Source organism: Pogoniulus pusillus, chromosome 13 (assembly GCF_015220805.1).
Source record: "Pogoniulus pusillus isolate bPogPus1 chromosome 13, bPogPus1.pri, whole genome shotgun sequence".
In the NCBI taxonomy this organism is placed as follows: Eukaryota; Metazoa; Chordata; class Aves; order Piciformes; family Lybiidae; genus Pogoniulus; species Pogoniulus pusillus.
Window position 1 is genome coordinate 9,624,068 of NC_087276.1, and position 15,204 is coordinate 9,639,271.

The 15,204-nt window shown below is 50.7% G+C and overlaps 1 protein-coding gene across 1 annotated transcript; it reads right to left on the bottom strand.

The window, feature by feature from the left end:
• Positions 1-413: 413 nt before the first annotated feature.
• SOX14 (SRY-box transcription factor 14) lies at positions 414-1,867 on the bottom strand. The gene has a single exon (XM_064152677.1). It carries the CDS (start codon positions 1,385-1,387, stop codon positions 665-667), a length of 723 nt encoding a protein of 240 aa, XP_064008747.1. The 5' UTR covers positions 1,388-1,867; the 3' UTR covers positions 414-664.
• Between the last annotated feature and the right edge of the window lie 13,337 nt (positions 1,868-15,204).

A 15,204-nucleotide genomic window follows, 5' to 3' on the forward strand; every position in this document is an offset into this window, starting at 1 on the left:
TTTAATGTGCAAAAGGAAAAAAAAATAAACAACCAACCAACAACCGAAACAAAAATAATAAAACCATAGTAAGACCGAGATTTCCCAAAGTCAAGTCCAAGTGACATGAGACCCTGGAGAACTCACAGACGTTAAGAGAATAAATAAAAATCGAAGTCCTCTCTCTCTCTCTCTCTCTCTCTCTCATTTTTTTTTCCTTTTTCTCCCCCGCTTTGTCCCAAAAGGGCAGTTCAAGGTTCACTTTTTTTTTCCTCTTTTTTTTCTGTTTTCTTTTTTTTTTGTTTGTTTTGGGTTTTTTTCTTTTTTGTGGTTGTTGCCTTTTTAAACACATTTACAACTCTTACAAGTGCCGGGCTCCTATCTGACCCCGCAATTGCAGATTTCCCTTCCCTCCCCCCCCCCCTCTCCCCCCATCTCCCCGAGCCTGGGGCCAGCTCTCAGGGTGAGGTTTAGGCGAGAGCCATCTCCGAGTCCCCCAGGCAGTGTCCGCGTCTGTCCCGGCCCGGTGGCGGTCCCCAGAGTCCTGTTTTCGAGCGGCATTTTTTGCTCCTGCAGGTTTTTATGTACATGCACACGAAGGAATCCCAAGTTCCAGCTGCCACCCGGGGACGGGGAACACACACACACGCAAAAGAACGCCTGTGGGAGTGTGGGTGGGTGGGTGTTACATGGCAGTCGCATGTGCTGAAGAATAGGGGTCTATCCCAGTCTTGGTCATGCCTGGGAATAATATGTAGGCAACTGGAGGTTGCAAACTGGAAGTCGACCAAGCGGTACAGTTACATGGCACGACATAGCCAGGGTTAGTTGGCGAGGGATGAGTGTGGGTGTGTTGGCTGGGGCAGCTCAAGCTGCCAAACGCCCCGTTCTGGTATCCCAAGGTGGAGGCGTAGGGCAGGGTGCTGGTGGCTAAGGTGTGAGGAACCTCAGTCATCTTCTGAATGGCGCTGGAGCTGAACTGGCTGGGGTCAAGTAAGGAGTAAGGTGCTGAGGTGGGAGGCAGGAAAGCCCTGGCCTTCTCCGGGGAGCTCAGCAGAGAGTCAGTGGCCCCCACGGGAAGCCCGGCGGCCTTTAAGGGATCGGTTTCCCCGAGGTAAGGCAAAGGGAAGACATACCTGTCCTTTTTCAGCAGGTTCTTGGGCTTGCGCCGGGGTCTGTACTTGTAGTCGGGATGCTCCTTCATGTGCTGCGCCCGCAGCCGCTTGGCCTCGTCGATGTAAGGGCGCTTCTCCGCCTCGGAGAGCAACTTCCACTCCGCGCCCAGACGCTTGCTAATCTCCGAGTTGTGCATTTTGGGGTTCTCCTGGGCCATCTTGCGCCGCTGGCCGCGGGACCACACCATGAAGGCGTTCATGGGGCGCTTGATGTGGTCGCTGGGCTTGGACATGCTTCGGGCGGGCGGGCGGGCGGCTCTGCGAGGCTCTGCGGTGCTGAGGAGGCCGCGACAGGGGCTCCGGACGGCGGCGGGAAGAGGAGGAAGAAGAGAAGGAAGAAGAGGAGGAAGAAGATGAGGCCGAAAGGAAGCCGGAGAAGCGGGAGGAACGGGCTCAGCTGATCATCACAGGTTCTCCGCCAACGCCGTCCCCGGCGGGAGCCCTGCCGGGGCGGGGCGCGGAGAGGTGCAGAGCGAAGCGATGCGGTGCAGCGCGGAACGACGGCCCGCGGGGGGCCCCGGCGGGCGGCTTTTTAGGCGGGTGGGGAACCGCCGGGCACAGCAGCGGGCCGGCGGTGGGGACGCGGAGCGACGCGGGGCAGTTCAAAGGCGAGGGGCTGCGGCGGGCAGGCTGACATAGCGACAGGGCGTTCACAGCGCGGTCGGGCGCCCAATCAGCGCGGAGGGGGACCCGCTTAAAAAGAGAGGGAGAGAGGAAGGGCGAGAGGAAGAGGAGGGGAGGGGACAGGGGAGGGAGGGAGGAGGAGGAGGAAGAAGAAGAAAGGAGGATGCTCTACCCCCCACACCTCCACTTCTCCACCCTCTCTCTTCAAGCGCAGAGATTAAAAGGAAGGCTTTTGTGAATTGCTGCGCTAATAGCAGCCGAGAGGGAGGCAAGAGAAGTAGGAGGTGCGGGGGGGTCGTCCCCATCCTCCTCTCGTCCCGCCGGGGTGCGGAACGGGGCTCGTCCCGGTGCCTTCAAGTCTGTCAGCCGCCGCCGTCGAGGCTGCGACTGCTGCTCTCCGCCGCGGCCGGGACGCTCTCTCGCTTACAAATTCCTCCTTCACCCCACTCCTCCTCCTCACCTCCTCCTTCCCTCCTCCTCCCCTTTCCCGCTCCGCAGCCCCGCTTAACCCCGGGAGCAGGCCCGCGTCCCGGCTTGCTTTGAATAATTGCCTGCCTCCCTCCAAACGCCCGTGGGGAAAATATTTATTAAATGGAAACAATTGCCCCGGCTCCCGGAGGGGGACCGACCGCGTTTGTTCCAGGCTTATTGGTTTTTAGCACCTGCTTTGGTTAACAAACCTGCCCCGAACCCCCCTCTCTCCCCATCCCCGGGCCGCCCCCACTACCCTCCTCTCGCCCGCTTTCGAGAGCGAGAGGGAAGAGAAACGAGAAGTAGAGAGGGCGGCACTATAGGGGGAGGATTCCGCGGGGGATGTCCTCCCGAGCCCTTCCGGGCTCCCTTCGTACCCCCTCCCTCTCCTCCCTCGGTGAACTTCGCATTCCGCCCAGAGGGAGTAGGCGCTGCCGCGGTCCGTTCCGTGCCGAGATGCTCTTGCCATCGGTGGGTTCCTACCTGCCACTCTCCTCCAAATAATAACAATAATAATGACAACCCTCGACCTTCTTTCCTGTTTTCTTCCTTTCCGCTTGCAATAAATTACTTCCATTTCCCGACAGAGCTATGTGCGTGCTAGGTCGGGGAAGAGGAGGAGAAAGAGAAGGAAGAAGAAGAGAGGGGGTTGTGATTTAGAGTCGGCTCACCTGGACGGGGCCGGCAGTGCCGGGAGCTTCGGCTCTGCTGCCGTCGGTACCATCCCAGTGGCTTTTTTCGTTGCTCCCACAATTGCAACCACGAATTTCTCAGCCCTCGTCGGGCATTCTCTCCATCCCTTCCCCGACCCCTTGCCCAAAACGGGCTGCTGCAAACGGAACGCCTCCGGGATGGCACCGAAACTTCCTTGGAGGGAAGTTTCCCTCTTTTCCCCCACCCCCAGTAGCCACTGCGTTCATTGGGGACCCACAAACCAAAAACGGGGAGTATGGGGTGTGTGTTAGGTAGTTCCTTTCCCCATCTGCTCCTCATTCACCCCATGGGCCCCTGCTGCATTCACACCCCTGGGGGACGTCTTTGCAGCGCCCGGTCGCGGTAGCCCCGTCGAGGTTCTCTCTGCGGGCCAGGGTGGGATGCCAAAGCGCTATCGTGTCCGAGAGGAACCTGCGGGCTCGGCCGTGGCCGTGGTAGGGTAGACACGCGCAGAAACTTAATTTTTATCACAATTCCTCCTTGGAAATACCGATATCAGCAGTCCTAGCTGCCGGCGCTCAGCCCTGCGCTCAACATCGGATAAAAAACCGCCCCGACCCCCCGACCCTTTCGGATGAGTATTTCATCTTTTCCTCTTGAAAATACAAAACTCGCTTTGTTTTCCTTGTTTATTTGCAGCTTCTTTGAGGAGGTGTGTGTGTGGGGAGGGGGGAATTCTTCGTCATCCCTCACGAAGGTTAAACGAGGGAAATCTGACATCGTTGTCCGAAACCCTAGTAGCAAGACGCAAATCGTTAGGAAAAGGAGTGATGGCTCTACCCGCTCCCGAAAAGTGTTTTCTACTCGGTTAATGTTGCTTTGCAGTATTAATGATCTACCGAAAAAATTAAAAAGGAAAGGAAAGGAAAGGAAAGGAAAGGAAAGGAAAGGAAAGGAAAGGAAAGGAAAGGAAAGGAAAGGAAAGGAAAGGAAAGGAAAGGAAAGGAAAGGAAAGGAAAGGAAAGGAAAGGAAAGGAAAGGAAAGGAAAGGAAAGGAAAGGAAAGGAAAGGAAAGGAAAGGAAAGGAAAGGAGAAGAGAAAATAGAAAAGAAAAGAAAAGAAAAGAAAAGAAAAGAAAAGAAAAGAAAAGAAAAGAAAAGAAAAGAAAAGAAAATAGTAAAGAGAAGAAAATAGAAAAGAAAAGAAAAGAAAAGAAAAGAGTAAAGAGAAGAAAAAAGAAAAGAAAAGAAAAGAAAAGAAAAGAAAAGAAAAGAAAAGAAAAGAAAAGAAAAGAAAAGAAAAGAAAAGAAAAGAAAAGAAGAAAGAAAAGAAAAGAAAAGAAAAGAAAAGAAAAGAAAAGAAAAGAAAAGAAAAGAAAAGAAAAGAGAAGAAAAGAGAAGAAAAGAGAAGAGAAGAGAAGAGAAGAGAAGAGAAGAGAAGAGAAGAGAAGAGAAGAGAAGAGAAGAGAAGAGAAGAGAAGAAAAGAGAAGAAAAGAGAAGAAAAGAGAAGAAAAGAGAAGAAAAGAGAAGAAAAGAGAAGAAAAGAGAAGAAAAGAGAAGAAAAGAGAAGAAAAGAAAAGAAAAGAAAAGAAAAGAAAAGAAAAGAAAAGAAAAGAAAAGAAAAGAAAAGAAAAGAAAAGAAAAAGGAAAAGTCATCACCCAGGCTTTCATTGTCCGGTGCTTCCACACACTTTCCGATCAGCTCGGGGCATTTTGGTTCATTTACATTCTGTTTATACCCCTCTTAACAAAAAAAAATAGTACAGCAGAGAGAAGAAAACCTATTTCGCGGTGCCAACGCCTCCATCCTTTCAGTACTTCCACTTTTACCTCAAATCGTTTATCCTGGAGGGGCATCTGCTGCAGTTGTGCATCCCCCCTGCCCCGAGGATGGGTTTTTTAAACGTCGTACCTTTGTTTGGTTATTTTCAGGGGAGGTTTGCTTTGAGACAGTAGCGATTTCCAGGGTGCTGACTGAAATCCATTTCTCCTCAGCAGCTTGTTTAGACACCAAAAAAAACCCTCACAACCCCCTAATAGTGTGATTATTATTCCTGAATGATATCATGGTGGTGCAGAAAGATAAGAATGGCCTGATAGGGAAACATTAAAATTATATTCTTGGAGATAGTTCATTTGGAGTAACTTTAAATTAGATGAGATCATGGAGCCTGAGATCTAATATCAGCACATACAGAGCTGTCTTTCTGCCTTCGTCTTCCTCCTCCTCCTCACATGGTCGGGCTTGCAGCACTGCAGTTGCCAAAAATGAGAGGCAAAGAGCACGGCACCTGTGATCTCTCCTCCCACCCCTACCCCCCAGTTCAAACTTTTAGTTGCTGGAAAAAGAATGACTCTTTCGAGAATGAGTTTTATGCTTCGGGCACTAGGAAAGGGAGAGGAGGTTTAATTGATTTCTAACCGAAGGGAGCACACTTTGGAAAGGCTTGCAGGTTCTCTGGTGCTTTTCCCAGGCACTGAGGACACTAGTTCTCCTTGCTGTTCCTGTGTGACCTGTGTGTGCTTTCCACCACCAGCAGTGCTTTTGCAAACATGTGGTGTTAGCTCAATGCACAGGCTGATTGTTCTGTTGCTTTGCCTCGGTGTTTTTATGTGCAAGTGCATTACACACAGTTCCTTATGCCCGTGCCACATATTAAAAAGAAGAGTCATTAAGTCACACGCCATCAAATAATATTTTCTGGGAGACCTACACACATAAAATAGCTGCTCACACAAGCACACAGCACTGATGCTTTCACAGATCCTGTGTGGAACAGGCTCCACACTCCTGGGACATTCTCTGGGCGTGTTTGCAGTACAGAATCATAGAATTCTAGAATCAACCAGGTTGGAAGTGACCTCCTCTGGGCACGTTTGCAGTATAACATCATAGAATTCTAGAATCAACCAGGTTGGAAGTGACCTCCTCTGGGCGTGTTTGCAGTATAACATCATAGAATTCTAGAATCAACCAGGTTGGAAGTGACCTCCTCTGGGCACGTTTGCAGTATAACATCATAGAATGCTAGAATCAACCAGGTTGGAAGTGACCTCCTCTGGGCACGTTTGCAGTATAACATCATGGAATTCTAGAATCAACCAGGTTGGAAGTGACCTCCTCTGGGCACGTTTGCAGTATAACATCATAGAATGCTAGAATCAACCAGGTTGGAAGTGACCTCCTCTGGGCACATTTGCAGTATAACATCATAGAATTCTAGAATCAACCAGGTTGGAAGTGACCTCCTCTGGGCACGTTTGCAGTATAACATCATAGAATGCTAGAATCAACCAGGTTGGAAGTGACCTCCTCTGGGCACGTTTGCAGTATAACATCATAGAATGCTAGAATCAACCAGGTTGGAAGTGACCTCCTCTGGGCACGTTTGCAGTATAACATCATGGAATTCTAGAATCAACCAGGTTGGAAGTGACCTCCTCTGGGCACGTTTGCAGTATAACATCATAGAATGCTAGAATCAACCAGGTTGGAAGTGACCTCCTCTGGGCACGTTTGCAGTATAACATCATAGAATGCTAGAATCAACCAGGTTGGAAGTGACCTCCAAGATCACCTGCAGCTATGAAGAGTTGCAATGATGTAGCCTTCTACATGGAGAGATTTAAGAGGGCAGGTCCCTGCCCTGTACGTATGTGACAGAACAAATGAGCAGCAGTGGATGTGGCAGACTGGATCATCCCACGATCTGGTTTGCTCAGTGTCTGCTGTCTTGCACCAGCCAACATGAAATGATGCTTCCTGGGAAGGCACCACGCTCTGTGGGAAAGAGTTGTGAAGTAACTTGCTACAAAAAACCTAACCAAAAAAGATTCCTCTCAGCACTCATTAATTAGGACCTGGTTTATGCCCTGGAGCTGGAGGTTACAACACTTTTATAACCTTATTTTTGTTCTGCTCGTTTGATCCATCCATGATGCTTCATGGTTTCCTGTAGGTGTCCTGTCCTTTACCACAGAGCTGTGTGCTTTTACAGGACTCACTTCTCACAGGTGATCTGCTCATTATTCTTTTGCAGCACTCATTTATTCCTGCAGTCTGGCGTTCAGGAGGAAGCTGAGGTATGCTTTTGCACCAGAGGATCTGCCTCTTGCTCAGGCTCCTTGTGGCTGGTACATCTGCAGTCTGGCAAGTCACCCTGCGGAGCCATCGGTGCTGGGAAGCCTGTCCCCTGCTGACACCGTGGGCAAGTCCCATGCATTTTACTACAGCAGGTCTTCTCACAACCCCTGTGGCAGGAATGGTGGGGGTAAAGGTCCTGATTAGTGAGCCAGAGGACTGCCTCCAAGCATGATTTTATGTCCTGAATTCTAGCAGCCTTCCCCAGAGGAGAACATGAAGTGTGGTTCTCCGTGTGTTAATGTGGATAGAAGTGCTGTGCTGAGCAATACTGTCCTCAGCCAGGTCAGCAGCCACTTGCCTTCACATTGCAGTCACGATGAAGTGCAGAATGCTGGGGCACAGAGCACCAAAACTTCCTACTCAGAGTCAAAAAATAGCTTGGGCTCCACAGGACTCACAAAGGGCCTTTGGTTACAACCCTGAGAGAGACTGAGACCCTGATGTCTCTGTGCCACCTCTTGGCCTTTCCCTTAGCAAGATTAGTTGTTAAATGCTCTGATGAGATGCTGCCTGGAGCACCTTGTCCAGTTCCAGACAAAAGGAGAACATGGAACTGTTGGAGAGACTCTAGGGGAGGCCATTAAGATGATCAAAGGGCTGCAGAACCTCCCCTATAAGGACAGGATGAGAGATTTGAGGTTGTTTAGCCTGGAGAAAAGAAGGCTCCAGGGAGAACTTAAAGCAGCCTTCCAGCACCTGAAGTAGGCTACAGGAGAGCTAGACAGGGACTTCTGACAAAGGCTTGCAGCAACAGGACAAGGGACAATGGCTTTGAGCTGAAAGAGGGAAGATTTAGACTGAAGTTTAGGAAGAAATTCTTCCAAGTGAGGGTGGGGAGACACTGGAACAGGTTGCCCAGGGAGGCTGTGGATGTCCCCTCCCTGGAGGTGTTCAAGGCCAGGTTGGACAAGATCTTGAGCAACTTGGGCTAGTGGGAGGTGTCCCTGCCCATGTCAGGGGGGTTGCAACTGGATAATCTTTAGAGTCCCTTCTAACCCAAACCATTCTAAGAATCTGTGAAATAAGAGATGAAGAGTAGCTAAAGCTGTGTTCACTCTTTCCAGTGTGAGAAAAGCCCAGTGGAAACCCAGTGTGATTCTTCTCTGTTGGCTAGACACTTGCTTTAGACCCCCATGAAGTCCTTGGGTGCACCAGGGAAGGGTCTGTGGCTGTCACTGTTAGCCTTCTCCTCAGCATAGGCAGCAGGAGGGAGGGCTGGTGGCTGAAGGAGGATATTCACTGTGGTCATGCATGGAAACCTGGGGGCTTGACATAGGCTTCACTTCCTAGACCCTGCATGGCCAGGGAGCCTTCAGCCATTGTCAGCAGCATCAAGTGAAGGATAAATGCCCTAAGCTGAGAAGTGCAGAGTAGGCTTGTAAGGAGAGATAGGATCTCTTCTTAGACCAACTGATACAGGCAGAAAAAAAACCCAGAGTTCAGGCACATGAGCTCTGAAACAGAAGCAGGAGCTTTCAAAAGTGCCGTGGCTGAACTGCTCACCTCTGCTTCTGGGGAGGTTGATGGCTTCATCGACTGTCATGCAGCCATCCTCCTCAGGACAGGGTCAAGCACTGAGTGTGGGCATTCCCAGATACACAGCAGGCATGGAGAAACACAGAATGGATAAAGAACTGGGGGTAGGGTGGGGAAGTGACCTTCAGAGTTTGGGGTAGGGTGAGGAAGTGACCTTCAGGGTTTGATTTTTGAGGTGAGCTCTGGAGTAGACTTTTTCCTGGGTAGAATCATAGATTTGTTTGGGTTGGAGAAGACCTTTAAGCCTTCTAATGTCTGAAGGGGGCTACAAGAAAGCTGGTGAGTGGCTTTTTTTTAGGATGTCAGGACCAAGGGGAATGGAGAAAAGCTACAAATGGATAGATTTGGATTGGATGTTAAGGAGTTCTTCATCACTAGGGTGGTGAGAGACTGCAACAGATTGTCCAGCGAGGTGGTGGAAGCCTGATCCCTGGAGGTTATTAAGGGCAGGCTGTATGAGGTTCTTGAGCAACCTGATCTAGTGTGAGGTGTCCTTGCCCATGGCAGGGGAGTTGGAGCTGGATGATCCTTGAGGTCCCTTCCAGCCCTGACAATTCTGTGATTCTATGGTTTTAAGATTGTTGAGTCCAACCATGCTCTGATGCCAAGAAGTTTGATGCTAACCCATGTCCCTCAGCACCACACCTCCGCCTCTTTCAAACACCTCCAGGGAAGAGGATTCAACCACCTTCCTGTGATACCTCTTCCAGTCTGAGAACCCTTCCAGAGAAAACAATTCTTCTAATGTCCAACTTAAACCTCCCCTCATGGAACTTGGAGTTGTTTCCTCCCATCCTATCACTTGTTACTAGGGAGAATAGACCAACTCCCACCTTGCTCCAACCTTCTTCCACACAGCCAAAGAGAGCAAGAAGGCCTCCCCTCAGCCTCCCTGCAGCACTAACCAGGTGTGGCCTCACCAGGGCATGGTAGAGGAGGAGAACTTCCCTAGACCTTGGGAAGTTCCATTCTTGCTCCATTCTTCTTGATGTACCCCAGGATGCCACTTACCTTCTTGGCTGCAAGGCCACATTGCTAGCTCATAGTCATCCTGCTGTCCACCAGGACACCCAGATCTTCTGCCACACAGCTCCTTCCCAGCTGCTCAGCCTCTTACCTGCACTGATCCATGGATCTCCTCCTCCCAGGATGCTTGGTTTGTGTTGTACACACCCAGACTGGTCCTGCTTGTCTGACTGCAGCGTCCCCCCCGACTCAAGGCCCTTTTTTTTCCTCTTTGGCAAACAGATGCCTCGGCAGTAAACTTTGAGGGAAGTCTCAGGAACTCATTTTAAAGGGGGGGGGGAGGGGATGGTGCAGATTGTATGATCATGGCTGGAGGAAATTATTATATTTTGTAATTGAATTCTGTGTGCTCTGCACAGATACTACAGTAGTGGGCCCTTTATCAACTGTTAACATGAATACTAATGAATACTAATGCTAATCATTTGTTTCTGGAAACAAATACAAAGATATTTGATGGAGGGGGGGGAGGGGAAGGGAAATCAAACCACCAAACTTCCTGAATTTCTAACATCAGAAAAATGATACTGAGATGCATCACAGGCTGATCTGGGCCTCTCAATTCAAGAAAGATGTTGAGATGCTGGAAGGTGTCCAGAGAAGGGCAATGAAGCTGGTGAGGGGCCTGGAGCACAGCCCTGTGAGGAGAGGCTGAGGGAGCTGGGGGTGTGCAGCCTGCAGAAGAGGAGGCTCAGGCCAGACCTCATTGCTGTCTACAACTACCTGAAAGGAGGCTGTAGCCAGGTGGGGTTGGGCTCTTCTGCCAGGCACCCAGCACCAGAACAAGGGGACACAGTCTGAAGTTGTGCCAGGAGAGGTCTAGGCTGGATGTTAGGAGGAAGTTGTTGCCAGAGAGTGTGATTGGCATTGGAATGGGCTGCCCAGGGAGGTGGTGGAGTCACTGTCCCTGAAGGTGTTGAAGCAAAGCCTGGATGAGGCACTTAGTGCCATGGTCTAGTTGATTAGATAGGGCTGGGTGCTAGGTTGGACTGGATGATCTCAGAGGTCTCCTGCAACATGGCTGATTCTATGATTCTATGAGTCTAAGACAAAACCTTACAGGTACAATACAGTGACATAAACCAGACGATCTGGAGGAGCTGCTACTTTCATTAGGTATCCTGCTAGGCTCCATCAAATTGCTCTCTTACAACCCTCAGGGTGAAAAGAAATGCAACAACCTTGGTCCAAAAACTGCAGTAAACCCTCCCTGAGAGCCATGTGAGGGCAAAACAGCAGCTCCAAGGTGGAGAGAGGAGGAGCAGCCAGCAATGTCTCCTGCAAAGCTGGTGCTATGGGGTCGGGGCCCAGCACTCTGACCTTGCACAGAGCTATGCCAAGACAAGAGGGATGTGTCTGCTGCCTTGTGTGCTCGTTGGGCTGGTTTGCAAGGAGCCCAGAGCTCTCCAGCAGCTGCTTCTCCTCCATGGCATTGGGACATGAAAGCCAAGGATACTTCCACCCAGCCAGCCAAAAGGGAGGCTCAGTAACCCTTTCCTAACCCTCGAGACAGGATTTTGTGGGGAGTAATTTCATCATCAGGAGACTCCAGAAATGGCAATCAATGAAAGGCTTGGATGAAGCATGTCTTCTATCTCGTTCCAAATACAGCCAGGGAGGTTCATACTGGGATGGGGGAGGCAAACGTTAAAGGGAGGGCCTGTTCTGGAGCACACCCAGTCTGCAGCACCTGGAAATTTCCCCCCCAGCATAAATAACTCAGATATCTCCATCACTTGGGGCTGCTCAAATTATTCACACCACATACACTGCCAGGTGTATTTAGCCTCTTGTTTCCCTCCTGCCTTTTCCCTTGCGCTCACAAATAGCTTGGAAGTAGATTCTGATTTCTGCAACTGTGTCTGTTAGTCATGACAAAGAGATGTGGCACAGCTCATGCAAAGACCAATGTGCTGCTGCAAATCAGAGCATCACAGAATTGTTTCACTTGGAAGAGGCTTCTAAGATCACCTAGTCCAAACACCAACCCTGCACCACCATAGCCTGTAAACCACATCCTCAGGAGCCACGGCCACAGGTTTCTTACACACCTCCAGGAATGGGGACTCTACCACCTCCCTGGGCAGCTTGTTCCATTCCCTGCAACTCCTGCAACAAAGATACTTTTCCTACCCCCCAACCTAACCCTCCCCTGGCACAATTTCAGGCCATCTCCTCTCCTTTCATCACCTGGTCCTAGGCAGAAGAGACCAACCCCCACCCCAGTGCAACCTCCTTTCAGGGAGTCATAGAGAGCAGGGAGGTCTCCCCTCAGCCTCCTCTTCTCCAGACTGAACAACCCCAGGGCCTTCAGCTGTTCCACACCAGCCCTGGTCTCCAGACCCTTTCTAGCTTTGATGCCCTTCTCTGGACCTGCTCCAGACCCTCAATGTCCTTCTTGGAGGGAGGGCCCCAAATTTGAACCCAGAATTCTAGGTGTGGCCTCACCAGTGCTGAATACAGAATGACAATCCCTGCCCTGGTCCTGCTGGCAACACTATTGCTGGTCCTGGCCAGGATGCTGGTGGCCTTCTTGGCCACCTGGGCACACATGGATTCATGTTCAGCTGCTGCTAACCAGAGCTCCCTGGTCCTTTTCTGCTTGGCATTTTCCATCCACTCTGCCCCAAGCCTGGAGCCTTCATGGGCTTGCTATGTCCCAGGTGCAGGATCCAACATTGGTGTTCATTAAATCTCATCTGATTGGCCTTGGCTGATTGATTCAGCCTGCCTTGATCCCTCCAGAGGTGATCTAGTCCAACCTCCCCTGCAGTAAGTATGGATGTCCCCAACTAGATCAGGTTTCTCAGGGCCCCATCAATTCTTACCTTGGATGTCTCCACACATGGGACCTCTGCCACCTTCCTGGGCAACCTGTTCTTGTATAGTGATTTGCCATTGGAATGGGCTGCCCAGGGAGGTGGTGGAGTCACCATCCCTGGAGGTGTTCAGGAAAAGCCTGGATGAGGCACTTAGTGCCATGGTCTGGTTGACTGCATAGCACTGGGTGCTAGGTTGGACTGGATGAGCTTGGAGCTCTCTTCCAACCTGGTTGATTCTGTTTCCCCTTGGCCTGTCTCTAGACACCCTCAGCAAAAGTCTCTCTAAAGCCTTCCTGCAGGATCTCTTCAGCTATTGGCAGGCCAGGGCACTATGAGACGTGGTTTAGTGGCTTCTATGGTGGCCTCAGGTTAATGTTTGGACTCAATGATCTTAGAAGTCTTTTCCCCCTGAGGCAGTTCTATGATTCTATGCCCAGGGATACATCAGGAGGCTGCATTCCCATCCCGCTCTGTTTCTGGACCATTTGGACCTGAGATCCTGCTGAGGATCAGCAGCAAAGCCTCCTGACCCACCCCAGCCCCTGCCTGCATACCCAACAGCTAATGATTAAAGGTGTTGCATGAGTCAGGGAGAGGCTTTGGGCAGGACTGATTAATGGGGAAGGAATCCTCCTGGGTGAGCGGAAGCAACCACTCCGCTCGCTGCGCGTGTTAAGGCAGCGGCGGGGAGCAGCAGCAGCCTTGGCACAGCCAAGCTACCTCCCCTGAGCACACCTTTAACCCTGCAGGAAACTCTGTGCTGGGATGCTACCAGTGCCAGGGGCTGATAAGGAGAAGCCATGCCAAATGGAGTTTCTCCTGCCCTAGCCTGATGTCCAGTGACAGGCCAAGGGGCAGTGGGTGCAAGCTGGAGCAGAGGAGGTTCCACATGGACATAAGGGAAAAGTTTTTCCACTGTGAGCCTGACAGAACCCTGGAACAGGCTGCTCAGAGAGGTTGTGGAGTCTACCTCTCTGGAGACATTCAAAGCTCACCCAGACAATTTTCTGTGTGACTTGCTCTAGGTGGTCCTGCTCTGGCATGGATGTTGGGCTGGATAAGCTTTGAAGGTCCCTTCCAACCCCTAATGCTCTGTGGTTCTGTTCTTTTCCATCAGGGAGGGACCCTTTACAAGAACATGAACCAATAGAATGAGGGGCAATGGTTTGAAATCGCAGCAGGGCTGGTTTAGGTTGGACACAAAGAAGTTCTTTACTATCATAGAATCAACCAGGTTGGAAGAGAGCTCCAACATCATCCAGTCCAACCTAGCACCCAGCCCTAGCCAGTCATCTAGACCATGGCACTAAGTGCCTCTGCCAGGCTTTTCTTGAGCACCTCCAGGGATGAGGACTCCATCTCCATGGCTGATGAGGAGAGGCTGAGGGACCTGGGGCTGTTTAGTCTGGAGAAGAGAAGACTTAGAGGGGAATTGATCAATGTTTATCAGTATCTGAAGGCTGCCAGGAGGAGGGGACAGGCTCTGCTCACTGCTCCCTGGGATAGGGCAAGGAGCAATGGGTGTAAGCTGCAGCACAGGAGGTTCTGCCTCAACACAAGGGGGAACTTTTTTACTGTAAGGGTCCCAGAGCACTGGAACAGGCTCTCCTGAGAGGTTGTGGAGTCTCCTTCTCTGGAGCTTTTCAAGGCCTGTCTGGATGTGTTCCTCTGTGATCTGTGTTAGATAGCATTGTCCTGCTCTGGCAGGGGGGCTGGACTCGATGATCTCCTTGGGTCCCTTCCAATCCCTAACATCCTGTGAGCCTGTGATCCTATGACCTCCCTGGGCAGCCTGTGCCAATCCCTGACCACTCTTGCATCAAAGACATTTTCCCCAACCTGCAACCTAGCCCTGCCCTGGCACAGTTTAGGCCAGTTCTTCTATTTCTATCACCTGAGACTAGGGGGGAGAGACCAACCCCCACCTCACTGCAATGTAGAGAGCAATGAGGTCCGCCCTGAGCCTCCTCTTCTCCAGACTGAACCAGCCCAGCTCCCTCAGCTGCTCCTTACCAGACCTGTTCTCCAGACCCTTCAGGAGCTTTGTTGCCCTTCTCTGGCCCACTGCCTCTCAGCAGCAGCTCTGCAATCTCCAGCTCTCTGCTGCTCCCACAGTCTCACCCCTCTTAACTGGCTGGAGAGGAGAAGCAGAGCCTGTTTGCCATCAAAGGATGATGCCTGGGCAGGACTTTCCTGACAGGCCAGCCTGGTGGCTTCAACTTGAAGGCTTTAGTGTCTCTTTGGTCATAGTTGAGTTGGTCAAAGTGGCTTTCAACACATCTGTCCTTCTTCCAAGATCTCTGGTTTAGTTTTGTAGCCCTGGACAGCCACTAAAGTTGCATCCTGCAAACCTTGCCTGATTTCTAAGTCAGGAGCACAGAAAGGGTGGGAAATATCTACCCATTTCCATTTTTATTTGTTTCTGTTGCTGTAGCCCTTGGAAGGAAGTTTTATCCTGAGGCTGGAAGTTCCCAGGATGCAAATGCATTTTCTGTTTCCCTTGCAGAGGATCAATGTTACCACTCTTGAATTGTTGCAGAAACCAAACCAAAATGTGCCAAAAAAGCCCCATTTTGGACTCTATAACAAATCAGGCCTCAAGGAAAGGGGGAAAAGATGAGAAAACAGGAATGCTGTGAACTCAACTCAGGAAGAAATGCAGGGCATGTGGTGGAGATAGCAGCATTTTTTCTGCTTAAAGCTTCTTTTCAGGAGAATAAATAGAATCATAGGATGGTTTGGGTTGAACCACCAAAGCTCATCCAGTCCAACC